This window comes from Canis lupus, chromosome 1 (genome assembly GCF_011100685.1).
Source record: "Canis lupus familiaris isolate Mischka breed German Shepherd chromosome 1, alternate assembly UU_Cfam_GSD_1.0, whole genome shotgun sequence".
NCBI lineage: Eukaryota > Metazoa > Chordata > Mammalia > Carnivora > Canidae > Canis > Canis lupus.
The window spans coordinates 122,672,387-122,698,276 of NC_049222.1; the positions used below are offsets into that span (position 1 = coordinate 122,672,387).

Sequence of the window (25,890 nt, forward strand, 5' to 3'; positions counted from 1 at the left end):
GGGTGTCCCCGTGAGGCTCTGACCAGGCCAAAGGGGAAAACGAGAACCGTGAGAAAGGCTGCCCTTCGACAAATGCTTCAGATGCAGGAAATGAATGTCGCCCCTGAAGAGAATCTTCAGGATGGCCGAGGCTCACCGACGCCCTCGGAGACGTGAGGCCGCGCGGCCCCGGCAGCCCCGGGTGACAAGGCTCCCTCTCGGGCGTTCATTCCTTCGGCAGCTCCCGGGCGCCGCGGCCGAGCGGGGTGTGCAGAGGCGCCCGCGTCGGGAGGCTCCCCGGAGCAGGGCAGACCTGGGCAAGCCTCGCGATTCCCCAGGAGCGGGGCCGCTCGCCCAGAGCACAGGGCACAGGGCGTCCCGGGTGACAACTGTCTGTGTTGGATGACACGTCTGGGAGCAGAGTTTTGGCGCCAGAAAGTCAGCCTTTGGGGCCTGGCAGGCAGGGAACTCTTGCTCTGCTGCATTTACGTCAAGAACAGGAAGTTTAGGGACCAGGAGCCTCCGAGAAACTTATCCTTGGACATTATTGTGTTTGTGCAAAGGGATATACGCTCACACTGATTCGTCATGGCTCCGCTTACAACAGGGAAGTCATGGCCCAACCCCAATCCCCAGCGCAGGCGGCTACCTAGGTCAGGGCACGTGCACACGGTGGCCGGGCTGCCCCGGCGACAGGGAAGGAGGCAGGTCTCCACGGGCTGAGGTGGAAGGATTTCCAAGACCTACGGAGCAGGAGAAGTTTAAGATGCAAAAGCGTGCACGCACGTGTGACCTCCTGTGCGGGTGTGAAAACTATTGCAGGCACAGCTCACGGGCAACTGGTCCCAGCGGTGGCCTCCGGAAGGGCAAAGGGAGGTGCGGACCGACGCTGGGGGGACCCACACTCGTACCCTTGTCTGCCTCCCCTGCACCCTCGCGGCTGAGCCTACGTGATCAGCGGAGACCGTGGAAACGCCCGTGCGTGACTTCCCAGGCGCCTGCCTTGCTCTCGTGATCACTGGCGCGAGGGGGAGACACCCCTTGGTGCCGAGGCTGCCCAGCAGCCCCATGGAGGACGCGAGGCCTCCCGCTGGTGCCAGCACCACGCGGGGGCTTGTCCGGGCCCAGGGAGGCCGCGGGGCCCCACCACATGGGGTCTTGCCTGCAGCCCCCTGGGCGGCCTTGGGGCAGAAGGATCCAGCTGAGCCCCCCCAGCTCCCGACCCGCAGATGCCCCATGACCTGCCTATTATCTCAAGCCACCAAATTTTGAGATAATTTCTTATGTGAACAGATAACTTCCCATCCTTTTATTTCCTTTAGCCTTTGTGCCTGTGCGTCTGTGCACGTCCAAATGGTGGTGGTGGTGGTGATGCTTGTGGTCGTAATCTTGGTCGTAATCCAGTGCACACCATGGACTGTGCATTCAGGGATAATCTCCGGCGGGTCGAAGCGGGTTGCAGAGGTGGGAGCCAGTGCAGGGCAATGAGACCTGGCCCAAGGGGGCTCCACGTGAGTGCTCAGCGAAGGGGAGGAGGACTCGAGTGACTTCCAGGGGTGCTGGGGGGGGTGGGGAGGGCGGCCCACGTGCAGAGCTTGAGCAGCGCTTGGGTGCAGAAGTTTCACACTAGCTGCCTGCAGGCTCACAGACCCTCTCTGTTTGGCCAGCACGCTGAATTTTAAAATCTGAACTTGAAAAAAATAAAAAATAAAATAATAAAATGAACTCGACACCCACCAGAATTGCCAAAATCACAAATGTTGACGATGTCAAGTGTTGCATATGTGGCTGGAGGGAGCGTAAACGGATGCAACTATTTCAGAAAACCATTTGGCAGAGTCTCCTGGGCTCAACCTCTGCGACCCTGTGGCCCAGACGTTCTACTCCTCAGTGTTTATCTCCGAGAGGAATGAGAGCACGGGCCCACCAAGGTAAGTGTGCAAGAATGCTACACGCTTGTCATTCATAACAGTAATTAATCCAAGCCAAAGAGGGATGCGTTGAAACAGGTGACAGGGAGGGAGTCCGTCTTGTGGGACTGAGTCCCTGACCCGTGGGATCTGATGCCGTCTCCAGGTAGGTCGTGGCAGAATAGAGTAGGATCGTAGGACGCCCAGCTGGTGGCCGAGAACCGCTTGGATGTGGGGGGAAGCCCCATCCATTGCAACCTGACGCACACACCTGATGCCCCCCGACCCCCCCCCACCGGCTGCACGGGGGTGGGTGGCCCAGGCGGATGGCTCGGCTCCCTCCCTCCGTGTCGACACCCTGCTGCGTCCACGTGCTCCCGCCAACGGCTGAGCATCCAGGGTGCTGGTACGGGTCTAATCCCGTGAGAAGTGGGCCTCTCGGGCCAGGTCTTACTTTGGGCTGTTTTCACAAGTGATAGACGGGGAGGTTAGAAAGGAAGCAGTGACTTGTGACCCCCCTGGAGGCTGGAAGTCTGAGATCAGGGTGCTAGCGTGGTGGGGTTCCGGCGAGAGCCCTCTTCTGGGTTCTAGACCGTCATCGGTTCCTTGAACCCTCCCATGAGGGAGAGGCGCAGGCTGGCTCTCTGGCCTGTTCTCATGAGGGCCCTAATCCCGTTCCTATGAGGGCCCCACCCTCAGGACCTTGTCCCTCCCGAAGGACCAAACCTTATCATCTTGGGATTAGGCCTCCATGCACGCATTTTGGAGGGGACACACTCAGTTCATGTCGGGCTCCGCGGGCTCAGGGATTCCCCGTTGGCCCGGCCGAAGCGTTCCTGGAGCTGCTCTGCAGCTTGAGACTCTTTCTCCCCCAATCTTCCGTCTCCCCCTCTTTCTGGGTGTCCCACCACAGAGCCGTCTGCAGGCTCTCCCCCACCTTTCCTGGAAACCTCTTCTTTATCCTTCACGGGTCTTCCCTCCAACTCAGGCGCCCCCCGCCTTGGTGTCTGCTTCTTGGAAGACCCCAAGTAGACACGGATATGCCGGTAGTACTCCCGCCACCCAAGGCCGCAACCTCCAGACACCTTTAATGTCTCCAGACTCCCTGCCTGTGCACTTTCCCAAACCCTCATCTCTCTCCTCCTCTCCAACTGAAGAAATGGAAGAGCTCTAATTCACCTAGCGAAATTTTCTTTTTCCTTTTTTGATTAAAAATTTAATTTTCTTTTTTAGTTTTCCATTTTATTTTTTAATTTTTTAAAAAAGATTTTATTTACTTATTCATGAAAGACACAGAGAGGCAGAGACACAGGCAGAGGGAGAAGCAGGCTCCATGCAGGGAGCCCGACGTGGGACTCGATCCCGGGACTCCAGGATCACGCCCTGGGCCAAAGGCGGCGCTAAACCGCTGAGCCACCCAGGGATCCCCAAATTTTTCATTTTATTGTTTAATTATCATTGACATATAACATTGTTAGCTTCAGGTGTCCAACATAATGATTCGATATTTATATATGTCGTGATCCCCGCACTAAGCCGCCCTGGTTTATTTTTGCTTTTGTTGCCTTCGTTTTTGGCATCAGATACAAAAAAAAAAAAAAAAAATCAACAAAACTGATATCAAGGAGCTCAGCACCCATGTTTCCTTCAGGACTCTCATGGTTTCAGGATTTACAGTCAAGTCCTTAATCCATTTTGAGTTAATTGCTGTTGATAGTGTGAGGTCATGGTCCAGTTTCCTTCTCTCGCACGTGCCCGTCCGGTTTCCAACCCCATTTATTAAAGAGGCTGTCTTTTCCCCGTCGTATTTCTCGGCTTCTTTGTTGTAAAATAACTGATCATGTACGTGTGGGTTCATTTCTGCGCTCTCGATTCCGTTCCACCCAGCTGCGTGTCTCTTTTTAGGCCGGCACCATACTCTTTTGGTGACTGTGGTTCCGTAATGTAGTTTGAAATCAGGGAGTATGATGCCCCAGCTCTGTTCCTCCTTCCCGAGATTGCTTTGGCTATTGGAAGTTTTCTTGAAAACAAAAATCGTCACCTCCTTCATGATGTGCTCTATTCCTGTTTCTTGAGACAAACTCTGGCAGCATCTTCAAAAGCCATCTCATCGAACTTCTCTGCTTAGACTCCATAAAGAGGATGTGGAAGGAAAAAAAAAAAAAAGAGGATGAAGAAGGACAGTGTTCCTAACAAATGGGGTGCTGGAATAATTAGATGTCCGAATGCAAAATAAAAAATAAAAAAAAAAAGAACTTCCAGCCACTTCCAGCTATATCTCATATCTTATGTAGACATTTACTAACAGTGGATTGGTGATTTAAACATAAGCCATCAAACTCATCAAACTGTTAGGAGAAAACATTGGGGAATATCTCTGAGCTTGGGTGAAGCAAGGAGTCCTCAGATAGATAACAGAAGCATGATCCAGAAAGGAAAAAAAAAATGAAAAATTGGACTTTACCAAAATCAAGTTCTTGTTCTGTGAGATACACTTTTAAATAAAGAGAAAAGCAAAAAAAAAAAAAATAAAAAATAAAAAAAAAAGAGAAAAGCCACAGGCCAGGGGTGTGTAGTTGCAAATCACACATCTGACAAAGGGATAAATATTCAGTGTATATAAAGAACTCCCAAAACTGGACCGAAAGAGAACTGTCCGATTTTTAAAAGGTCAAAATAGTTCAGTAGATGCTTTACCAAAGGAGGTTTAGGGACGGCAAGTAAGCAGTGAGAAATGCTCCATGCCGTTAGGCAGTAGGGAAAGCAAATGGAAACCATCCTGAGAAGCCACTAGGCCCCCCTCTGAATGGCTTTGGGGACCAGACCCAACAGACGGCAATACCGGGTGCTGGCGAGGTTGTCATGACTGAAGCGTTCACACTTGGCTCCGAGGAGTGCAAAATGGCCCAACCGTGGGACAGACAGGTCCACAGTGTCTGGGGAAGTTAAGCGTGCTCCCACCGTACGGCCCGGCAAGCTCACGGGCGCGTCCTCGGAGAAATAGAGACTTTCTTCCACACCAGACCTGTTAACAGGACCACACAGAGGAAGGCCCGACCGGCCCTGTAGCTGGTCAGGTGTGGGGTTGACTGCACGGGAGCAACATGAGGCCGACTTAGGGGTGATGGGTGTGCTTTTGTGAAACTAGAAGTCAATTAAAAAATAACCACGAGTCTTAGTAAAATACACAGCTATGTCATCTGTGATTTAGGATCTCCGAGCACACAGAGCACTTCCCACATTTGTTCTTTGCACGATTGCCAATTATTTTCGAATTTGTGTGTGTGTGTGTTTCAAGAGTTTAATGTATTAGATTTTAAAAAAAAAGGTAAAGTCTGGGAGTTGTGGATTAGTGGCCATCTAGGTACTAAAGAAAATCACGCTGGTGCAACACCTGGGGGCTCAGCCGTTGAGTGTCTAACTTCGGCTCAGGGCGTGACCCCGGGTCCCGGGATCGAGTCTCGCATCAGTTCCCCACGGGGAGCCTGCTTCTCCCTCTGCCTGTGTCTCTGCCTCTCTGTGTGTCTCTCATGAATAAATAAATAAAATCTTTAAAAAAAGAAAAGAAAAGAAAATCATGCTGGAAAACTTCCAAGTTACCTATTGTTAGTGAGGAGGGGAAAAAAAAAAGCGGGCTCAGTCTTCCGTTGTGGCCAGAGGCCTTAGGGAAAGGGCCCCCTTCCATTCTGCTAGGAATTCTTCAGTCATTTCCTGACTGGGAAGCGGGGTAGGAACTTCCCTTCCCCTGGGGAAGCCACCGGGGGGCATTTCCCAGGTACAGAGCCGCGGCCTCCGTCCCCAACCCCAGCAAGCAGGACTCGGAATAAATAAAAACGAGTCAGCAAGAATGAAAGACACGTGCCATCAACCACAGCAGCAGCAACGCACAGCTCCGCCGCGCCAAGTGCAATCAAGTACAACTAGAAAGATCCAGAACAGAACAATTCAAACCCCAGCTAGGCCCGGAGACCTTCGCTCCCACGCTCCGGAATCCTGGGGGAAAGGAGCAGTGCCTGAGGCTGCGGAGCCCCCGCCCCAAGCCCCAGCCTGTAAGGGGGGCCGGGGTCGGGGACCGCGGGACGTAACCCCTGCATCCCAGGCGGACAGGCCGGGTCCTGAGCGGCTTGGGGGAGAGATGGGCCCTCACGCCCCCACGGTCCCCTGGAGGTACGGGACAATCACGTCACAGCGCTCCCACTTCCTGCCCCGGGTCCCCTGACACCTGCCACATCTGCCCGGCTAGCTCCCGGATTTCCTTTGCTTGCAACGAAATACATGTCTAGGCCCCAGAGGCAGAAACTGTGCTGACCCCAGAAGGTGAGCACCCCGCTGCGCCCGGGACTGGGTGCCCCCGCCTGCCTGGGCCTCCCAGCACCCCTGCTCCCCATCCTGGGAGGGCAGCGCCTCTTTGGAACCCAGGGCTCTTGCCTGGAGTCTGTGGCCAGGCCCCTGCGGGGACGGCGGGGCGACCGATGTCCACCAAACGGCGGACACTGCCCCCCCCACCCCCCCCGAGCCCCCTCACCAGGCTGGGGCAGCTCAGGCGGCCGGAGAGCTTCCCACCACCGAGGTCAGGGTTGTGAGGAGCCTGTGGGCGAGTGTGTGCGGGAACAGAACTGGAAAATACTGACCGTAAAACCAACAGACCAAAAATAATGGCAACAAAACGTCCCAAACGCTTCATCAAATTAAATCTCAAGGTTTAAAAAAACCAAGCAGAGCAGCCCCCAGAGGCCTACCTTGAAGTGCCTCCCTCATCCCCTCTCCTTCCCCCAGCCAGACACCTGCAGCTCTTCCCTGATTGGCCTCCGCCGTGCAGGCTTTTAAGTCTTAAAATTTTTTGATTTTTAATTTTATTTTAAAAAATATTTATTTACTTATTTATATTTAAATTCGATTTGCCAACATGTAACACCCAGTGCTCATCCCATCAAGTGCCCTCCTCGGTGCCCGTCCCCGATCACCCCAACCCCCCACCCACCTCCCCTTCTGCAGCCCTTTGTTTCCCAGAGTCAGTCTGTCTCCCTCTCTAATTTTTCCCACTCAGTTCCCCTCTTTTCCCCTATAATCCCTTTCACTCTTTCTTATATTCCCCAGATGAGTGAGACCATATAATGTTTGTCCTTCTCTGACTGACTCACTTCACTCAGCATCATACCCTCCAGGTCCATCCACGTCGAAGCAAATGGTGGGTATTTGTCGTTCCTAATGGCTGAGGAATATCCCACTGTCTACACAGACCACAGCTTCTCTATCCATCACCTGTCGATGGACACCGAGGCCCCTTCCACAGTTTGGCTATTGTGGACATTGCTGCTGTGAACATCGGGGTGCGGGTGTCCCGGCGTCTCCCTGCATCTGTATCTTTGGGGTAAGTCCCCAGCAGTGCAATTGCTGGGTCGTAGGGCAGGTCTATTTTTAACTCTTTGAGGAACCTCCACACAGTCCTCCAGAGTGGCTGCCCCAGGTCACATTCCCACCGACAGTGCAGAGGGTTCCCCTTTCCCCGCATCCTCTCCAACATCTGTGGTTTCCTGTCCTGTTAAGTGTCGCCCTTCTCACCGGTGTGAGGCGGGGTCTCATTGTGCGATGTCTCCCCTACCCAGAGCAGCTTCGGCACTCATGCAACCCCCCCAAACACCATGCAGCCCGAAAGCCTGTAGCCTCAGCCGGAGCTGGGCGTCCTGAGCGCCTGGAGCTCAGGGGACTGAGTGCGACCTTACAGACTGAACTTGCAGCTTCCTGGAGGAAGGGATCTGCCCCCTCAGGCTGTGGGCGTTAGTGCAGCTGAGCCTAGGGGGCCTGCTGAGCGTCATGGGGGCAGCGGAGGGTCAGGGGGGCAGGGGAGGTTCAGGGGGGCAGGGGAGCCTCAGGGGGCAGGGGAGGGTCAGGGGGCAGCGGAGCTCAGAGCACAAAGGCAGCCGCGCTGCGTCCTGAGCACGAGGACTGGGGAACACGTATGCCCCGTGGAGAACCTGGGGGCTCGGTTTCCCTCCTGCGGTGCGGAAGCTGCAGAGCCCTGAGCCCTCCCCTCCGCACCCCTCCCTGGCGCCAGCAAGGGTCGCACAGGTCGCACGGCCCCGCTGCAGTCCGCGTCCACTAGGGCCGGGCTCCCCCGGCCAGAGGGTGTCGGACCATCTAGAGCCCAAGCGTCCGGCTGTGTCACCCGCTCCCCGACTTCACCATGGCCTGTGACCCCGCAGCGCCGCCGCTGACCCCCGCGGCAGGTGTGCCCCCGAGCCGGGGCGTCCCTCCAACATCGCAGCACACGCCGAGCGGCCTGCTCACCGCCCGAGTAGCACAGCAGAGGCGAGGGACAGCCGGGCCGCAGAGTGCCGGCAGCACAGGCCCCCCCGACGGGATGCGGCCGGCCCACGCGTGGGCTGCAGCTGGGAGGCCGCATCCTCCTGCCCGGCCCTCAGGAAGGCCTCCCCCAGGGTCGGAGCCCCCGTGTCCTCTCTGGGCGGCGGGCCCAGCGGCCTCTGTGGGGCGGGTGTCCCCCCTGCGGCCTCCTTCCTGGGTGGGGGTGGCCCTGCCCGCAGCTCCTTCCGGGGCCCCCGGGGCCTCACAGCACCTCTGGGTCCCGTGTCCACGCCTGGCCGGCGGCCTCCTCGCACGTCTGGATTCTCGCTGCTTTCTGGAACTCTCTTCCGTGGGAGTTCCACCTGGGAGAGGCAGCCTCCGGCCTCGGGGGACTGGCCGCCCAGCACGAGGCGCCCCTGATGCCCGGGCGGCCCGGGTCGCTGCTGTGCGGCTCAGCCTCCTGACCTGGGACGAAGGCCCCGAGGACCTCGTGTGTGCTCACACGTGTGGTCGCCGTGGGTGTGTCCCGAAGCGCGGGGAGCTCGAGGCAGCCGCCTCCCGTGCAGCCACGCACACGGGAGCTGGTTTCTGCGGGAGGAGCCCCGGGACTCCAGAGCCTGGCGTGGGGCTGCCACTTACGGGGCCGTTTCCCTGCGAGTCTCGTGCCGCAGGAGGGAGCCCCACGGCCCCACCCGGGTCTGTGGCGCGTGCAGGGCCTTCTGATCTGGGGCGGGGGGCGGGGGGGTGGATCCCGTAACGGGAGTCACTCTTCATCAGAGAGAAATTTTAAAAAGGGGAAAGTGACGTGTCCTGCAGGAGTCGGGTCAAGCTCCGTGAGCGCTCGTGTCCCATCGAAGCCGACGCATGTTCTCTGGGCCGACGCAGCGCGGGTCACGGCGGTCGGGCGGCCGCGTCCCTGGTCAAGCACCGTGTGGTCGCGCGGTGGGACACCCTCTGCGTAACGGGCGCCTCTTGTTTCTGGGTCGCAAGAGTCTGCTTTGCAAAAATATGCAACTGTGTTATCAATTTTCTGAACCCACTGAAATTCAAGTCGTTCTCTCCCGAAGCGCCTGGCGTGTCGTTATCCTGGTTGATGTTCTTCGACTGTTGTCTGGTCTGTCACAGGTTTTCTTGATGATTTGTTCATTTTATCAAAAAGAGACACCATTTATTTATTATTAAAGATTTTACTTATTTATTCATCAGAGATGCACAGAGAGAGAGGCAGAGACGCAGGCAGGGGGAGAAGCAGGACCCTGCAGGGAGCCCGACGCGGGACTCGATCCTGGGACTCTAGAACCACGCCCTGGGCTGAAGGCAGATGCTTAACCACTGAGCCACCCCGGGATCCAAAATGAGACTATTTTTAAATTTTTTCATTTATTCATGATAGTCACAGAGAGAGAAAGAGAGAGAGGCAGAGACACAGGCAGAGGGAGAAGCAGGCTCCATGCACCGGGAGCCCGACGTGGGATTCGATCCTGGGTCTCCAGGATCGTGCCCCTGGGCCAAAGGCAGGCACCAAACCGCTGCGCCACCCAGGGATCCCCAAAATGAGACATTTTTTAAAACGTCTGTTACCTTGAGTTCTATTCCTTGATGCTAATATCATTACCCTCCCCCCCCCCACACACACACACAGTGTCAGTGTTTGCTAAACAATCCTCGGGCACACGAATGTGGCCCAAACAGTCTGTTCCATGACGTGAAATTGCGTGTCGTCTGCGGCGTGCGCGTAGGTGCCTTTCTCACCTAAAAGCACCGCCTTCCTGCCGCTCTCCCCCTGGGGCTCCACAGAACCCAGAGCCCGGGAGAAAAGTCTCCCGAAAGCACCCGTCTCGGGGGCGACCCGAACAGACCCCACGGCATCCGAGCCGCACACGCGTGACTGACGAGCGGCCGGAGCCTGGGGCCTTGGTCGGGACAGTTGGCCAGGGGGGGTGCCCCGGGCCCCGGCAGGAGGTGCAGGCGGCCGGCGTCCCCGTGGAGGTGGCACCGTGACACGGGGAGGGGGGCTCGTCCTGCTAGACGGAGGCTGACGCAGGCCACCTGCATGCAAACCTCGGCCGGCCACCTGCCCCACGAGCCCTGAGCCCCGCCTTACCTGCGGCGGCTTCCTCGGTTCCCCTCCGAGTCTGTCCCTGCCGGGGTGCAAGTCCCAGCCGCCACCCTCAGGCTCCTGGGGCCGCCTTCATCCCTGTTGGGGGACCCGAGGTACCGGGGCCCACGGGGAACCGCAGTCGGGATACCTGAGAGGACGGCTCCGGGCCTGGGGGGGGCGAGGCTCCGAGGAAACGCCCGGGAGGCACGCGGAGCGGTGGAGCCAGGCTTCCACACTCCCGTCTGTCCGTCTGTCCGGGGCCTTAGCAGGGGTGGGGGGTGGGGGCGGACCTTCTCCCCACCCCTGTCTCCCGGCGCTGGGCTCCTCCCTCCTCCCCCTCCCACCTCTGTGTGTCCAGGTTTCTGTTTTCCGACCGTCCAGATCCAGCACACGTGGTGACGGGTCACTGCGTGACTCAGACAGAGAAGCCTTCCCCCGGGAGCTGTGGGGAGAGGGAGGGAGAGACGGGGTGGGGGGGAGAGCCTGGGGGGAGGGGGAGAGATGGGGGAGGGGGAGCGGGGGAGGGGAGGGAAGAGTCGGGGGAGGGGGAGAGCCTGGGGGGGAGGGGGAGAGATGGGGAGGGGGAGAGACAGGGAGGGGGAGAGATGGGGGAGGGGGAGCGGGGGAGGGGAGGGAAGAGTCGGGGGAGGGGGAGAGATGGGAGGAGGGGAAGAGAAGGGGCGAGGGGGAGAGACAGGGTGGGGTGGGGAGGGGAAGAGGGATTTGGGAAGAGGCTTTTCCCTCCTGGGTCCTGGGAGCGAGGCCGCTGTCACACAGGAGAGGCAAGCGTGGCGGAGTCCGAGCCCTGCACCTCTGCCCTCGCTCGACCGCCGAGTGGCCTAGTCCCGGCTCGGGCCGTGGGTTCTGAGCGATGCGGCAGGCGCCGCCCGGGGCCACCCACAGACCCGCGTGAGCAGGTGCGGCGGCGTGGGCGCTCGGCCGGGCTGCCCTGACTCGTGGCCGCTTCCCTCCGGCCTGCGGACTGTGTGGCGGCAACAGGACCCCTGGGGACGCGTCTCGCGGGACCTGGGGGGCAGCACCTGAGCGCTCCGGGCTGATGTGGGGCTCGCGCCTGGACCCAAGGCCTCCGCACCCGGGAGCGGCTTCCTGAGGCCGCGGCCAGGCCCCGTCCAGCCTTCTTGCTTAATGAAAAACAAATTCCTGAGTAATTTATTTTTCTGTGTGTGTGTGTGTGTGTGTGTGTGTGTTTTTGATTTTTATTTATTTATGATAGTCACAGAGAGAGAGAGGAGAGAGGCAGAGACACAGGCAGAGGGAGAAGCAGGCTCCATGCACCGGGAGCCCGACGTGGGATTCGATCCCGGGTCTCCAGGATCGCGCCCTGGGCCAAAGGCAGGCGCTAAACCGCTGCGCCACCCAGGGATCCCTGTGTGTTTTTTATAATTTTATTGTTACTGTTTTTTGTCCCCCCATAAAACCGCAGGAAGGCGAGGGGGAAGCCCAGGAGCGGGGAGGCAGCTGAGGCTCGTGCTCCCGCCCGGGGTTGACATTCGGGGAATCCTTGCGGTGGGGCCGGGCCCTGCGGGGTCCCGAGGGTGAGGGGGCACAGCAGGCGGCCCGAGGGTGGGACCGGGGTCCCTGGGCCCCTGCCCCGCGCTGCTGCTCCCTGCGAAGGTACAGTCTGCGCCCCAGGCACCCCCGCCGACGTCTCCCGAGGGGACCCTGGCCTCGGCGCCCTCGCCTGGACCTGAGGGACAGATCCCAGCTGCATCTCAAGGTCACCAGGGCCCCGGACTGGACGCGGAGCCGGAGAAGCTGGCGCTTCCTCCCGCTCGCCAGGACGAGGAGGGCCGTTCTGGCGCCGTTGGGGTTTTACACGTGGAGCCTAGAGCCTCAGCTCCGAGAGGCTGCGACAAGGGAGACTGTCGGCGGGTGCAGAGCCTCGGGGAGGGCCAGCGGCCCGGAGGCTCCTGTGCCGGCGTATTTGTCCCATACTCTGGGGCCAAGCTGCAGGGCTTCAGCTCCCAGCTCGCTCCGGCCCCTGACTTCACTCCTCTGGGCCTCCATGTCCTCATCTGCAAAATGGGAACAAGACAGCACTGACCTCATCAGGTAGCTGGGAGGACAAAGCGTGCCAAACGCTCAGAATAGCGCCTGGCAGGTGCTTCCTAAGTGTTCACGCGCCAAGGAGCTTGTGCGCTCCACTTGTTAAAAATTACGTATATACGAACTTCACCAACTCAATTCACATTTTCCCGGAGACTTTAATTTCGAAAATGAGGGATGAGACGTCCAGAAGTAATTTTGTCGCCGTGATAAACCCAAATCACCGAGAAATGGGGGCCAAGCTCTCCGTGGCGAGTCAGGCCGTGTGCAGGTCAGCGTGGCTTATGCTCGGCACCGACCCCGGTGCACCGCGCTCAGAAGCGACGAGAACATAGAGCTCCCCCGTCTGTTGCCTGTTGCGACTGGATCCGCAGCTCTGGCCCTGGACTCAGGGCTCCGCAGGGAGCTGAGCCCCAGGTGGCCCTTCTCACTCTCCTCCCCCCACGTCCCCCTACACCACGGACGCAGGAGCCCCGTGGCCAGAGTCCGCCCTGGGCCGACTGCAACCGGAGCGGAGACCTGGGGCCTCTCCAGGAAAGGGGGCTTCCCTGTGCAGAGGGGGCCCAGAGGGTGACCTGAGGCAGAGGCAGGCCGCGGCGGGAGCAAGACGACGGGTGGGAGACGCTCCCGTCGGGATGCTGGGCAGGTGCCCACGTTGCGGACTCGGGCTCCTCTGCTCACCCACGTTTCCAGTAGGAATAAGACACGCAGAGAAACAGCGGGAACCTGGGCTTCCCCGACGAGCCAGGGGACCCTTCCGTGCCCTGCGGGAGGCCGCGGAGGTGGGCTCCCCGGGCTGGAACCCGGTCCCTGCCTCCTGCACCCGGGGCTGGCGGGTCCCTGGGGACGAGCCCACGCCCAGCACGCCGACCCTCCCAGAGGCAGGAGGAGGTGTGACCCTGCGCTCCTGGGCCGGCAGCGTGACCGGAACAGCGTTAGGGTCAGACGTCCTGGGGAGACAAAGAGCCAGGAGGGTGCTTTCCATCTCAGCTCACACTGGGGAATGGGGAGGGGGGGAGGGGGGAAGGGGGGCTGCACCCCCTGCAGGGCTCAGCTCCTGCAGGTTAAATGCATCAAATGCATCAAATGCATGGGTCACCACCACCACACTCCCCGAATCACGTCATTCGGGGCTGAAAATGGAGGTCAGGGGTCAGGGGGGCCTTGAGCTCGGGTTTCCTGAGGCAGGTCAACCTCCCAGGCAGGTCGCCCGCACCGGGCCCACGGGTGAAGCTGGAGGGGATGGAGGGGACAGGGAGGGCAGGCCGCTGTGGTCGCTGTAACTCAGGAGGGTGGGTCTGGGGGGCGGGACCCTGGGGGGGCCATGACCCGGGTCAGACCCACGTGTGGGCTTGGAGCAGGACGGTGACAAAGGCCCCGGGCTGTGCTGTGGCCGTGGGGTGGGGGGCGGGGGACACAGACACCTCAGGACGGAGCGAAGGCTTAGCCGCGGCAGGTGCCCCGAGAGGCCACAGGAGATGTGCCCACGGGGAGCGAGCGCTGGCTCTGGGACAGCAACGCACCTGCTCCGTGCAGGGTGGGGGCAACGCGGTGCGCCCCCACTAAGGCACGTCCGCCGGCCCCCCGCCCCCCCCAGCCCTCCGGCTCCGCGGTGGCAGGTGCACCAAGGGGAGGCCAGGCCACGGGGGTTGGGCCCCTCGGGGGGGCCTGGTCGGTTCCGGACCCTGCTGGGGACCCGGCCCCACACCGCCCTGTGCGCCCGCCTCTGCGGGTCTACTTAGCACCGCGCGTCCTTCACGGCTCAGGAAAAATTACCAAGAATGTTATTGACTCTAATTCTAATTTGTCTAGCACTCGTGTTAATGACGCCTATTTAAGACATCCATTAGGGGCCCGTGAGGTTAATTAAACGGACAATTCCAGAACAGTTCTATTAGGAACCCCCCCCCATTAAATTAATATTATAGACATTTAACAGATGTCCTAATTAGGCATTATGGCGAAGAAATGCAAACTAAATTAAAACAAAAGCCATTGTCCAGAAAGAAAGCTCTTTACCGTAATTTATGGCTTTTTTGGGGAATGTGACTGTTTCCTCCTCAGAACCTGAGATGAGCCCTTCTGACCATCTTTCCCAGCATCTGGAACCCGTCACCCCGAGCCCCAATCTTCCGTCACAGGCAGGCGTCGCGGCCGGACCCCATCTGGAGTCCACGGGCCTCACCCGCGTGACGGAGCAGAGCAGCGCGGGCCGCAGGAAGGCCCAGGCTCCCGCGGCAGGAGGGGACCGAGCCCGGCCCGCTGGCGGGGGCACGGAGGGGCTCGGTGGTCTGGGGACGCGGGAGCGGGGCTGGCGACGGCGGGCGGCAGCAGCTGGGCTCCTGAGCGGTGCTGACCCAGCGCTGGGGGGAGCCGGCCGGGCTCGTGGGACGGCGTCCTGCAGGCGGCGGAGGGGCTCCAGCAGGGGCCCCGGCACGTGCACTCGACGACGTCCCACGAGTTCCCTGCAGGCCTCCTGCCCCGGGTGCCGGAGGTGGAGGGAGGCCCTAAAGGTGGCGCCGTAACCCGCAGGGCCGCTGTCCTAACAAGAGTTAGAGACGCCAGACGGCGCTCCCCGCAGCTGCAGAGGCCAGGTGGGGACACGGCAACAAGGCGGCCAGGGAGACGGCGCTCAGCGGGCCCAGCCTGCGGCCCACCCGAGTCCTGGGCGTCCAGCCGTGGGGCAGCAGGTGAAGAATTTTCTGGTGTCCACGCAGCCGACGGCAGAGCAGTTAGGCGGCCCGAGGCAGCGCCGCGGCGACGACCGTGCCGGCCCCACCGTCCTGCACCATCCCTGGAGAGGCTCCGGCCTGTCCTGTGGGCCCCGCAGTTGGCCGCTCGGCCCACTCGCGTTTGGGAGAACAGAGGGTCCCGGGCTGATGCCCCCCGGCCCACAGCTCCCGAGTCTCGCCCTGAGGTGACCACTCTGCTGCCGTGCGGCCCTCCGGGGTCTCCGGTGCCCGACGGTGGGCGAAGGAGGCCGACACGGCCTCGGCCCTGCTCGGTCCTGCTCCAGCCGTGGAGGAGGGGCCTGGGCTGCAAACGACCACACGCCCTCCACGAGCGGCCCCGTCCACCTCCCCAGGCCTCGGCCTCCCGGGGCGCTCCCTGAGAGCCAGTGTCCGCCTGGGCTGGGCCCTTGGAGGATGGCCGGTCCTCAGGGCACAGGACCCCAGGGCATCCTAGAAAGAGGCAGGCGCCTTCTCCGCAAGCGTCCTTGGGGGAAGGGGACGGAAGCCCACAGAGGAAACAGCCGTTCACCGCAGACGTGAGTCTGCACCAAACAAGAGCGGGTTTCACGAGGCAAGTGGCACCACCACGTTTCTGGAAAGCAGCCGCATGTGCACCCAGGGGCGCCCTCCCCAGCTGAGGGCTGGCACGCGCAGTGCGGTTAGGGAGTCACGGCGCCCCGGCCGTGGGCACCGGGCACAGGCAGGCGTCGCAAACGCCCCCGGCCCCAGCGGGAGCGCAGGTGCTAAAGGCCCGCGTGACGCCGCAGAGCAGCCTCCTCATCCCTGCGCACAGACCCCGGCTCGGCAGCCAGTCCGCGGTGCCGCAAGGCTGTGGGCGCACAGGGCTCAGGCGGTGCCGGGGGCCGAGAGCTGCGGCCCGGGCAGCGACCACCCCTGGGGCAAGGCCCCGTGGGCACGGACGCGGCGACCCCGAGCCCTGGGAGGCGCCGAGGCAGGCCTTCCTGCCCGGCCAGTCCCAGTTCACGTTTCCCGTCCCAGGGGGTTTGTCCTCCCGGGCGGAGGCCCCGCGGGACCCAGGGACCACGCGTCCGGCCCTGCTGCTGCTCCTGGAGCCAAGGGAGCAGCAGCCCGTGCTCCGCTGCGGGTTTGCGGCCAGGAATGTTTCTGGCCTCGCCCGGTCGGGGGCACAACTTCTCCCCGAAAGGGGCCGTCGGTCCTGAGCGCGCGGCGCTCCGAGCACGGCACACGGAAGCCGGCCCAACCCCGTCCCCACCCGGGCCTGCCCCGCGGGGCCATGCTCGTGGGCTATAGGCGCCCGCCACATGGGCCTAGCCTGACCCCAGAGCCCGGGCCTCCGGCCGCAGAAGGCGAGGGCTCCACTGAGCGGGGAGTGCTGGGGACGCCCCTGGGGTCAGCCTCGGGGGCGCTGCGGTCCCGCCCCCGTCCGCCTACCCCTGCCCCGGAATCCAGGAGCCCAAGAGCCACGGGAAGGCGGATCCCTGTGGACCGAGCTCCCGGGCTCCCGGTGAAGGGCCACCAGGAGCACCGCCGACCTGGCTCCCTGCCCCCGGGCCGTCCCAGCTCTCCCGCCCAGAGCCCACGAGCCCCAGCCCCTCGGCAACGTCGCGGTCGCTCATCTGCTTTCCCGGAATAGCAAAGGAAACCGCAGTCGGCCAGAGGTCGAGGGCGGGCGTGAGCTAAAGCAGCCACTGTCCTCGGGAACGGGCGCCTGAGGGCAGCTGTCTGCACCTGAAGCGGCGCCGCCAGCAGGCACCACCTTTCACCAACAGCCTCTCAGCGCCTACGTGGATGTTTTACTGTGACGTCAATGACGGGTTCATCGCAGAGCATTCACGAGACACAGAAAAGGATGAAAAAGAAGTAAAACCCAACTACTGCCACCAGGCAGGTCACGGTGTGCGGGTCCTGCCAGGCTCTTCTCCCCCGGGGGCGGGACCGACTCGACGCCATCCAGACACACGCAGCCCCGCGTTCCCTGCTCCGCAGCTCAGGGCAGGGTTTCTTTCCAGATGATGAATGGTTCTTTTCTGTTTTTTAAAGATTTTATTTATTTATTCATGATAGACACACACAGAGAGAGGCAGAGGGAGCAGCAGGCTCCATGCCGGGAGCCCGATGTGGGACTCGATCCCGGGACTCCAGGATCACGCCTGGACCAAAGGCAGGCGCCAAACCGCTGTGCCACCCAGGGACCCCCCGATGAATGGTTCCTAACTCTGGTGGTGACGCGCCGCACTGGTCGAGAACCACAGCCGGCCCGGCCACCTCTTCGTGCAAGGAGGGCACGCAGGCGGTCCCAGTCCCCGGGGCACACACAGTCGCCTCCGCAGCAAAGACCTCACAGGTCCACTGTTCCCTTTGCTTTGAATTTCTTTGCTGATCGTTCACTTGACCGAAGCTGGAATTTGCTTCCATAAATGTAGGAAATGAAGCCATCGATTTCCACTGTGAACACGCAGTTCAGCTTGGGGATAACTGGAAGAAAAGGAGGAAAAAGGACAAAAAAATCCCGACAGTGAAGGTCCTGTTGGTGCATAACGTCATCCCTAAAACATCTCGTGAGAAGGCAAGCTCGAGAAGTGGGGACCCACAGAGCTTGGCAGCACCGGGACGACAGGCGCTCTTGGCCGTTATTCAGATTTAAACACAATTCGATACCCAGCTTCTAGGGTCAAAGGCCCAAGCTCCAGAAGGAACAGCTCCCGGGGTGGTGCTGGTCTCAGGCCCGTGGGCAAGGGGCGTGGACGTGCCAACACACTGGAGCGAGAGCCTGCACTTGCTTCCGGAGCCCCAGGGTCGCCAGCGGGCCCAGGTCTTGCAACTCCAGGGGCAGGCGCTAGCTAAGCTCCACCCTCCGGGGCAGCAGCCTCTGGGCAGGGACGCCCCAGCCATGGACACAGACCCCCGTGGCTGCAAGCACACCAGGCGGCCCCTCCTGCGATCCCATCTGGCCGAGGCTGCTGGCCGCGCTCCCGGACGCCTGAGGGAGAGGCACAGGGCAGGGTCAGGGGTGCCCTCCGCAGCCGGGCACGCAGTCAGCAGCGACCTGCAATCTGTGCTGACGTGGGAGGCCAAACTGCCCCGAGGGGCCACGAGGACAGGGCTGACGGAGCCGGGTGGCCGCGGGCCACGTCACCGAGACACACGCACTTACCTTTCAGGCGGTCTTCTTTGGTGATGATTTTGAAAACGTGCTTCGTTTCCTGTAGGAGGATTCCCGTGACACCCACATAGGAGGGGCATTTGGATTTTGTGACTGCGGAGGGAAGCACATTCAAGGCCTGAGCGTCGCTGGTGCTGGGGGAGCCACAACCAGCGGGGTGGGGGCGGCTGGGGAAGGGTCGTCAGCAGGACAGGGCCCAAACGATGAGAAGCAAGGTCCCAACCCCCCCGCCTGTGGCTCCGCAGCCTCTGGGCTGCCCTGACGCGGCGTCCCCTGGAGGGCCTGCGGCCACGGGGCCTGGGAGGGCCGTGGAGCCAAGAGGTCACGGGGTCCAGCAGCACCGAGACCCAGAGGCAGCCTGGCGGGACCTGAAGGCGCACCCGTCCGTCGTGGCCTTCCCACCACCTCCCGAGCTCTGGCCACAACGGAATCCTGCCACAGGCTGTGCAGCAGCGAGGTGAACAGGCAGCCGGCCCCTCGCCTCTCCTGACCCGCGCCCCCGTAGCCGGCGGATGTTCACGGAGCAGCAGCTATGGGCCTGGCACTGCGGGAGGACGGCGCCTGCGCAGCAGGGACCAAGGCTGTTCTGGGCTCTGCTTTCAAGGAGCAGGAGGGGAATGTGGACCAAATCAGACAACCGATTTTTTCTGATCACATAACTGCCACGGTAATGGAGACGAAGGTCAGCTTTAGCGATGGCAGGCCCTCGGGGACCTGAACACCGAGAAGCGGTCAGTCTGTGAACGCACAACCCTGGCACAGGGAGAGGACAAGTGCAAAGGCCCCGAGGCGGGGCCAACCCTGGTGTGTGAGCAGCAGAAAGCAGGCGGCTGTGCTTAGACCGGGTGCCTTTCAGACGCAGCAAGGAGAGAAACACAGCCTGAGCTTTGGGACAAGACCTTCCCTCTGGCTGCCGGTTGGGGGTGAAGCGGCGTGCCCGCAGGGAGGGGTTAGGCTCGAGGCATGCAGAGGAGATGGTGCGGGCTCAGCTTCGGTGAGGACACGGGAGGGCTTGGTGCTGAGGCTCAGGAAAGAGAAAACGCAATCCCGCCTGGGGTTTGGGCCTGAACAGCCAGGGTACGCACCGGTACCGAGAGCGGACATGGGAACGCCAGGGGCTGACGTGAGGAGGGGCGGAGTTGTTGTGGGATTGGAGGTTGTGGCGCCCTCTGGACCTGTGGGTGGCTGTGGGGGGAGGGGGCAGCTGGAGGAGTGAAGAGGCGAGGGAAGGGCTGCCCTGCGGAGGGGACTGTGAGCGGATCCTCGAAACTGCAGGTCAACGGACCAAAGGGACGTTGTGTTCTGTTCAGGGCTGGGGGCAGTGCCGGCAGCTGCTGTGCCCTCGGGGGGCAGGAGGGTCCCGTGCGGAAGGGCGCACAAAGACCATTAGAGGATCTACAGAGTGGCCAGAACTGCTCACCTCCCACCCTCAATGCGGGTGATCACGCGACAAGGGGCGTGCCTGACTCCGAGCAGAGCCGCGCGGCCCCCGAGTGACGGCACGGGCGTGCGGGGGACCACGCGCTCTCAGGCCAGTTACCTGAAATGAGAGCCCCGTGAAGGTCTGCCTTTAACAGCTTGGCCTGAATCATCTGTGGCTGCCTGGGAGGTAAACAGAGGCCTCAGTATACGACCATCAGGAGTCCCGAAGGGAGCACACAGTCCGCAAACTTGTGCGGCCAGCTGGCCCCGAGGCCATTCACTGTGGTCGTAGGACTGGGGCTGTGCAGAGGGCAAGGCTTCGGAAGAGCAACTCACGTGTCCGGCTTGAGACCGCCGCACAAGTCCCGGATGTACTGCTTCCAGAGCTCATGCAGAGGGAGAAAAAGATTGTACCTGCGGCAAAGTTACAGAGAAGCAGAGTCAGGCGACGTGAGCTTGGGACGGAACATCGGAAGAGCCAGCGCGTAGCCTGAGGCCAAGGACTGCGAGCTGGGTCGGATCCCGGTGGTACCGTGGGGAACCTGACTACAATCAGGACTTCGGGCCCTGAACCTCTAGCGGTCCCACTGCCAGAGCCCTCTCGAGGCCACGGCGGGAGGAAGCTGCTGGCCTCCTTGGCCCCGCCGTCCTTCCTGCCGGCCGGCTGCAGCCTGGACAGCTGGCGCCCAAGTGGATCCCGCAGACCACGAGGCAACACGCAGACGCGGAGCAGCCAGGATGCACCCAGGGCGACACACCAGCCCGCGGGGGTGCTCACCCACACTTCCGTTCATGAGGGTTGTCTCACTTAAGCGCTGCTGTGAGGTCGTGTGCTAAGAGCTGACCCCGGGGGGAGGCGGGGGGTACACAGGAGTTGCTGGCTGTCGTGCACGTCCCCACATAAGGTAACGGGTCCGTCTGGAAGGTGAGTGAGCAAGGGGCAGGCCCGAGGGGAGGGACCAGGTGAGGGCACCTCAAAGGCTTTGTCTGGGGTCATGATGACGGTCCCGGCACCTCACGGGGAACCTGTTTCAGGAAACTGTGGTCAGACAAACGGGAACCTCAGGCTCTAACTCCAAGTGGGCTCTACTGGTGCAGACACCAGCCAGGAAAACGTGGGCAGCAGCGGCCCCTTCCTCCTTCTCCACCCGAAGCCCAGCTCTTTCTGCAAGAAGGGCCACGGACAAAGTGACTGACTTGGTCCCGAGGGACGTGGGCGGCTTTCTGGCTACTGACTTGGAGCCAAGTCTACACAGTCTGAAGACACGCGCACGCAGAACCACGGCCAAGGAGGGATGTAGCGTGGGCTGGAGGGAGGAACCCCCCCCCGCAGAGGGACGCATCCTGCCCAGAAAGTTCTGGCTCGCGTGGGCAGCACGTTCTCCGGCAGCAGAACCCCAGTGAAGGGCTCCGTCTAGGGCCACTGAAAGCTGTAAGAGTAACGTGCAGATGCATCAGGTCCTCTTTCTCTAGGAAAGCTGACAGACAGACGGCCTGCTGCCAGGGGTGCCAGGCTCACGTATGGTCGGGGCCTCAGCTACGGCGCGGACAGACGGACAGACGCCAGACAGGCTTTCAAAGCCAAGTGAAGGCCGGCTGCCCCCTCGTGGCCGACGCAGGAGGAGCGCCCCAGGCCCAGCAGGACCCGGAAGGCGGGCATACCTCTGCTGCTCTGCCGTGATGTCAAAGAGGTGCAGCTCCCTCCTCTGCCGGGCGGACAGGCCTTTGGATCTTTTTCTCTTCTCCTTCCGTTTGCGGCGGGTGAAGTACTCCAGGACCACAGCCTTGCGTTGCAGCTGGTCCTCGCAAGCCTGCTGGCTCATGCGGGGCATGCTGCGCTTCAGGAAGGCTCTCACGAAGGCCTCGGCCTGCTGCGCTCCCGGAAGCTGCACGGGGACAAGGCGGCTCGCTGTCCACCGCTCTGGTTGGGGCAGCCCCAGATCCCGGGCCCCACTACACCCCGCAGACGGGGTGCCTTCCTGACCACCCGCCTCCCCGCCGGGCCTCACACAGCCTCTCATCTGCTCCAGGTCAGCTACCCACAGCTGTCCAGATGCAAAAGTCACGTTCAGGTACAGACTCGTGACTGCCCCACAAAACAGCCTCGTCAAAATTCAACTTCCTACCCTATTTCTCTGAGGCATACTTTGGTATGGATTGAAAAACAAAACAAAAAAACACCCCGATAACAACCGACCCTTTATACTTGGAATAAAACGCTTCTCTGACTCTTGGCAGGGAGGAAAGGCTGAGAAACGTACGACAACGGTATTCATTCACTCACAGCGCGACAAACGCAAGCTCAGAGTAGAACCCAGCTACGCCCTGGAGGGTGAGATGATCCCAACACTTGGGAACAGGGCACCACGTGGTGCCCCGGAGTGGGCCGGGCCTCGGGGGGTAGGAATCGGGACGCTGCGTCCCTGTCGCAATCCTCCTGTCCGCCTGCGCGGGTCCCTGTGGACGGACGCATCACGGCTGCTCGCTCAGTCGGCTCGCACATCACCGGCAAAAAGGGGGTGCCAGGGCATCCCAGCCTCCCATGCTCACTCTCCCCACAGAGGGCACAGCGTCATCTGGTCTTGACCTAGCACAGGCTCTTCGGACTTGTGGGCAACAGAACTGCCACAGCTGTGCGCGACCCCCGAGAGAACTCCTAACATCACCGCCTCTCGGGGTGGGAGTTCCACTGGTCGCCCGTCCTTCAGGCGCGTGTGTCCTGGGTCGGCCCCAGCCCCGGGGAGCACCGTCTTCCCGAGTCCTGCCTCTTGGCCGAGCCATTCCCTGAAGCCCTGACGTGCTAACCAGGCTGTACACACATGAGGCCGATGTGTCGGGCATCAAGCTCTCCGTAATGGAGAAGCAGGGGTGACGGGGCTATGAAGATGGGATCCACTTAACCCTCAGGGTGCTCACAGCTCAAGCATGGCAGCCGGCTTTAGACTCTACCTAGGTTCACTATCACCGTTATTATCACAGCGACAGGACAATGATTTGCTTCCTTTAGGTACTCAAGCTGCCTTCCTTCATGAAGAAACCAAGTGAAGGTCTATCGGTCCCGTAGGACCTTGTGGTCACGTTGGGTCCCTCATTACGAGTCACCAGTGGAGCTTCGGCCAAACTGACAAAGAAGGTGTGCGGGATCCAGGTGTCCCCGTAAACTGCACTCGCGAGGGGCCAGCGCTCAGCAGCAGGATTAGGGGGGCACAGCCCAGTGTCCCTACACGGCGGGAGACGACACCGGGTCCGGGCGTCCCAGTTCACCCGACAGGGGGGCAAAGAGGCCAGCGCGGGCAGGGCCATGGGAACAGCAGGCCTCGACTGGGCCCGACACGCGCGCTGGAGACGAGGAGGAAGGCTCCGAAGGACACCAGCCCCGCGGCGCCGAGCCCGGCCGCGCCCTACCTGAACCTCCAGCTCCTTCGCCTCTTTCTGGGAAAACGCACGGTAGGTGGCACCTGCGGGATCCAAGCAGACGAGAGAACGAGAAGTGATCAGTTCTGGCTGGCAGGGCCGAGACCCGCGGCTTTTCTTTCTTTCTTTCTTTTTTTTAAAGAGCTTGTTTATTCACGAGAGACACCGAGAGAGGCCTCCCCGCGGGGACCCGACGCGGGCCTGGATCCCGGGACCCCGGGGTCACGCCCCTCCCCCCCCGCGCCCCCACATCTACGCGTTTCACGTCGTTCTGCTTCCGAGCAACCCTCGAGGGTCGCCGTTACCCCAGCGCGCCCCCGAGACCCCGTCCGAGATGCTGACGCCAGCGCCTGGGCGGGGCCGGGTGGAGGAGGGGCCGCAGCCCCGCGCAGCCCCGCCCCTCCCCCCGCGCAGCCCCGCCCCTCCCCTCCCCCCGCAGCGCCGCGCCAGCACGTCCCTTACCCTTCATCCTCGGGTCCTCCCGGGCCGGGCCGGGGCGGCCCCGCGTCTCGGCCTCCGCGTCCCTCCGACCGCCGGGGGCTCCGCGGGCCTCCCCGTCCCCGTCCCGTCCCGTCCCCGTCCCGTCGCCGCGCCCCTCGGACGCCGCACCCGCAGGCTCCAGCCGGCAGCCGGGCTCGGGGCGCGGGGCTCTGACGCGCCGCCTGTGACGTCACTGACGCGCGACCCCGCGGCCGCGCCTGCGCAGGAGGCCGGCCCCGCCCCCGAGGGGCCCCGCGGGTCAGGGCGTGGGAGGCGGGGTCTGCGCGCGGGGGCTCGGGGGGCGGGTCGAGGGCGGGGCGTGGGCGGGGCTCCGGGGGCGGCGTGGGGCCTGGGGGGCGGGTCGAGGGCGGGGCGTGGGCGGGGCCACGGGGGGCGGGGCTCCGGGGGCGGCGTGGGGCGCGCGTGGGCTCCTTGCCCCTGGCCCTGGCCCTGGCGACTGGTTCCGAGGAGCGACCCCGCGGCCAGGCCAGGCCGAAGCAGGCGCCGCCGCAGCGCGTGGGGTCCGGTGCCCGCGTCCCCGGCTCAGCGCCGCCCGCCCCTGCCCGTGCGTCGGGGACCCGGGGTGCCCCGGCCTGAGCCGCGCCAGGCCAGCGCCATCGGCCGTCTTCGGCTTCCGCCGCCTCGGGGGGCCGCCTCCTGCCCCCAGGGCCCGCCGCCGCGTCGTGGACCTCGGGGTGCACCTCCCCGTGGAGCCTCCTGCCTCCGTGCGGCCGGAGAAGCACGTCCTTGGGGTCTCGTCTGTGCCGCGCCGCGTGGGGAGCCCAGGGGGTCGGACCGCGGCCTTGGGCCCCAGCACAGACGCCCGCGGCTCCTGCGTGATGGGGCGTCCTGCGCGGCTGCAGGGCAGGGCTCGGAGGTGCGGTCCTGCGCGCTGCACACACCTGCGCGCTGCACACACCTGCGCGGCCTGCTTCCGGGCGGTCGCGGTGAACCGAGCAGCGCGGGGGCTGCAGACCTGCTCGTGCTCCAATCTGCAGCCTTCCTCCCGGGCGCTCCTTCCTCCCTCCCGCCCAGGGCCAAGCCCCCACCTCCGGGACCGGCTCCAGGTCATCCGCCTTCTGCCATAGGTCAGGCTCGCCCCGTCCGGGCCTTTCCTTGCTCAGACCGCGCACGGACGGAAGACTTGCATACTGAGCAGAAGGCGTCCCTTCCCCACCCAGCCTCTTGGTCCTGCCTGCCCTGGCTCCCCGTTCCTCCCCTTCTCTGCCAAGCTTCTCAAAGTCTGGCCTGTGCCACTTCTGCCCGACTCATTCACTCGCCCCCCTCGAGTCTTCTCTGGTGAAGGGGACCAGTTTTCCATGTTGGCAAAACCAGTGAAACAAGCATGTAGGGCATATAGAAGGTCACAGCCCAGGATGTGCCCATGGCACGGGTGGCATTGTGCCCGTAAGCCCCTCTGGCGCTGAACCCAGGGCCTCTGGGGCAAGGACACTCGGAGCCCTTTAGTTTCTTAAGACTCTCCCTGCCCTGGTTTCCAGAACTTCATTCTCCGACGAGCTTCCTTCTACTGGTGTCTTTCTTCTCCTCCTACATCACAGTCTCTTTTGTGTGTACTTTGTCGTTGTGGGTTTTATATTGAAGGACACCGTCCTGCCTCCACCACAAGCTCTTTCCAGTTGCCCTTGCGGTTTTATTTACTAGCTCTGTGTACTTGCTCCCAAATATTTATTTCTGGTCCCAACCTCCCCCATGAGGTAAGTGAGTTTCCAGGAAGAGCGAGGTCCATACAGAGCCCAGGGTTCTCCTCAACATGAGGAGACGGAGTTGGAAAATCAGGGAGGCCAAAGTGACTGGCATTTTCAGGCAACCTACCAGAGGAGAGGCGGGGGTGGGGGGGTGAAGCGAGAGAGCTAGGAAGGGAAGGAGGGAGAGGGAGCACCCAGAGTCCTCACGTTCCACTCAAGTCAGTCACGCATGGGAGGAAAATTCTTGAGGCATCTGAAAGTACTTCTGAAAAGAAGCAGGTAGAAAAAAAATCTCTGGACTCCTATGGGCTGGAATAAGTCTTGCTCCCAACAGCAAACACGGAAAAACCTTGTAATGCCCTGTGTACTAAAATACTCAGGACTCCACAATTTACATGAAATGGACTGATTTCCTGAAAGACACAAACTACTAATGCCTAGTCATGAAAAAAAGTAGATAACCCAAATGTCCCAGTATCTATTAAAGAAGATAAATGTATAATTTAAAACCTTGCCCAGGGTACCTGCCTGGTTCAGTCAGTAAAGTGTGTGACTCTTGATCCTGGGGGCATGAGGTCAAGCCGTATGCTGGGTGTGGAGCCTACTCAAAATGAAACACAATGAACAGACA

General features: G+C 61.8%; 2 protein-coding genes across 3 annotated transcripts in view; both read right to left on the minus strand.

Annotated features, from left to right (window-relative positions):
- Positions 1 to 10,557, minus strand: part of PLEKHF1 (pleckstrin homology and FYVE domain containing 1) — a 28,826-nt gene extending 18,269 nt beyond the window's left edge. Inside the window, exon 1 of one of the 2 annotated variants that reach the window (XM_038529544.1) lies at positions 10,442 to 10,557. The gene's annotated coding sequence lies outside the window, so the exon portion shown is untranslated. Of the gene's footprint in view, positions 1 to 6,414; positions 6,487 to 10,441 lie in introns of those variants that run through there. The other variant, XM_038529545.1, reaches the window with a different exon arrangement.
- A 6,564-nt stretch (positions 10,558 to 17,121) lies between these two features.
- On the minus strand, positions 17,122 to 24,625 carry POP4 (POP4 homolog, ribonuclease P/MRP subunit). Its single transcript, XM_038525567.1, has 8 exons — positions 24,147 to 24,625; positions 23,536 to 23,735; positions 23,065 to 23,117; positions 21,322 to 21,545; positions 19,996 to 20,073; positions 19,778 to 19,839; positions 18,229 to 18,330; positions 17,122 to 17,549 (listed from the first exon to the last, which is right to left on the minus strand). The coding sequence occupies exons 1-8, from the start codon at positions 24,623 to 24,625 to the stop codon at positions 17,413 to 17,415; spliced, it is 1,335 nt and encodes a 444-aa protein (XP_038381495.1). The 3' UTR covers positions 17,122 to 17,412.
- Positions 24,626 to 25,890: the final 1,265 nt, after the last annotated feature.

What these genes read in the sequence shown, in the direction of transcription:
- POP4 (XM_038525567.1), bottom strand. Translation starts at nt 24,625, where the DNA reads ATGACCTGGAGCCGGTCCCGGAGGTGGGGGCTTGGCCCTGGGCGGGAG. An exon ending in ATCACGGCAGAGCAGCAGAG is followed by an intron (nt 20,074 to 21,321) that starts GTATGCCCGCCT and finishes ACTTTGCCGCAG; the next exon opens with GTACAATCTTTTTCTCCCTC. An exon ending in GGCGGTCTCAAGCCGGACAC is followed by an intron (nt 19,840 to 19,995) that starts GTGAGTTGCTCT and finishes TTTACCTCCCAG; the next exon opens with GCAGCCACAGATGATTCAGG.